Here is a 1,995-nt window from a genome sequence, read left to right on the forward strand (position 1 = left end):
GTTCCTCTTCTTGAAAAAAAAAAAAAAAGAAAAAAGAGAAAAAATACCTTCTGCATTGGCGAGTTCAGCATCCACATGAGAGGGGAGTACTCTGTTATCTTTGTAGTGGTAATAACTGTCAGATTGCTTCGGTGTAACTATGATGCGTTTCAACCATTTAACCATGCGTCCACCGATGAATCCGGGGATGATCATTCGAATAGGGAAACCGTGATCTGGCGCTAAACGCTCGCCGTTTTGCATGTAAGCCAGGATTATATCGCGGGAGGGATCCAGTGCAACCTCCCTCAGGATACTCGTTCCGTATTTGGATCCACCGCCACCTGGCAGATCCTCAGCGCCCTCGAAGCACACGTGGAGGGCGCCCTTCGTTTTGCTCATGATCCCGCACCGCTTTAACAAACTCCATAACGGCACACCTCTCCACACCGACGTGGAAATCGCCGCCGCTCCCCAGTTGAACCCGATGCTCTGCTTCACCATGTTTTGTTCCTTCCGCCGGTTCCCTGCGCAAACAAGCGTTGCAGGAAACTCACGGCTTGGGAAATCTTGGAGGAGCTGGTCCATGGTGAAGTGTGCGGGACGTTTTACCATTCCGCACACTTCTACGGACCAGTCCTCCCAGTGAGCCTTGGGAACAGGCCCGTGGTTACGTACATAGTGGATTGGGACCGGTGTGATGAAGCCATGGTGCATGAGGCGTTGTAGCGGTGGCTCAGAGTTAAACGGGTGCTTTCCGGTGAGACGGACGAGGGAGGCGTTGCGCTGGATCCAGCTGTCGGAGGTTCCATCGTCGCGCGGGTCGTAGATTGAAGGTTCCAATTCAGCGGTTCCCTTGTGAATGAGGGTTTTGAGTTCGGCGACGTCGTTTTCGTCGTCTTCGTCGTCACTTGAACACGCGTTGTCTAAGCTGAACGGGGAGTCAGGTGACTTCTTGGGGAGCGTGAAGTCCGAATTCTGCGGGAGTTTGTTATAACCGCGAATGGGGGAATCAGAGCGGTTATTATTATTGTTATGCGAAGGCTTGAAAGTGCGTACGACGCCGTTTAAAGGGGTTTGGACTTGGAGCCCTGGGGCTGGGTATTGACGGTTATCAACGGAAGCCGCCATTGCGGAAACTAGTGGAGAGTAATGTGTTTTAGTGGCTGAAGAAAATTAAAGGATTTGAATGAAACATGGATGCGAGAGTTGAGCGAGGGAAACCAGGGGGGATAAGGGGTGTTATATAGGGAAGGTTTGAGGGAAGGACAGAAAGAAACGTAGGGAAGGTACGCCACACAAATGAGAAAGGAGGAGTAGTAGTGGTAGTATTAGTATACAATATGTCCCACACATACTGGTTACTGAAAATAGTAGGCGTTTCTATTTAGATCGGGTGTACATTGTTTTGTAAATATTTTATTTTTGGTGTTAAAATTCAATGATAATAAAATGTGACAGAAATAATAAGCTGTAACCAAACGTTTCTCAACCTTATTGTATCTACAGTAGAAATAGATTATTATTATTATTATTTGAGCTTTCTTATTTCACCTTATCTTTTTATAGAATAATAAGATAATAAATAGATTTCAAAAAGTTACCAAATAAGTACTTCAAAAATTTTTTGTGATGGACTTTATAGGTTCACTAAATATGTCTTTGAAAATTATAACATTAGACATATAATTATGAGTCCCTAAATTATATATACTACTAAATATGTCTTTGAAAATTATAACATTAGACATATAATTATGAGTCCCTAAATTATATATACTAATAATATTGCACAGAAGATAATAAGTAAAAATCGACACAAATTAAAGTCATAGGCTATGCATGTTGGTGGGGTAGTCATATATGGAAACATAAATATCTGCTATTTTAGTGTGTGTACAAACATAAGCAAAGACATAAATATCTGTTCATTTGTTATTATATATGTGGTATAATTTTTTTATGAACAAATATAAGAATAATATTATGAATTTAGTTAATTTGTGTCTCAAGAAT

The 1,995-nt window shown here is 42.0% G+C and overlaps 1 protein-coding gene across 1 annotated transcript in view; it reads right to left on the bottom strand.

Annotated features, from left to right (window-relative positions):
• Nucleotides 1-1,362, bottom strand: part of LOC107606095 (inducible nitrate reductase [NADH] 2) — a 4,906-nt gene extending 3,544 nt beyond the window's left edge. The window contains 1 exon segment of the mRNA XM_016308068.2: nt 48-1,362. Coding sequence (XP_016163554.1) covers nt 48-1,110 — 1,063 coding nt within the window. The 5' untranslated portion in view covers nt 1,111-1,362.

The sequence above is a fragment of the Arachis ipaensis genome, chromosome B07 (genome assembly GCF_000816755.2).
Source record: "Arachis ipaensis cultivar K30076 chromosome B07, Araip1.1, whole genome shotgun sequence".
Taxonomy (NCBI): domain Eukaryota; kingdom Viridiplantae; phylum Streptophyta; class Magnoliopsida; order Fabales; family Fabaceae; genus Arachis; species Arachis ipaensis.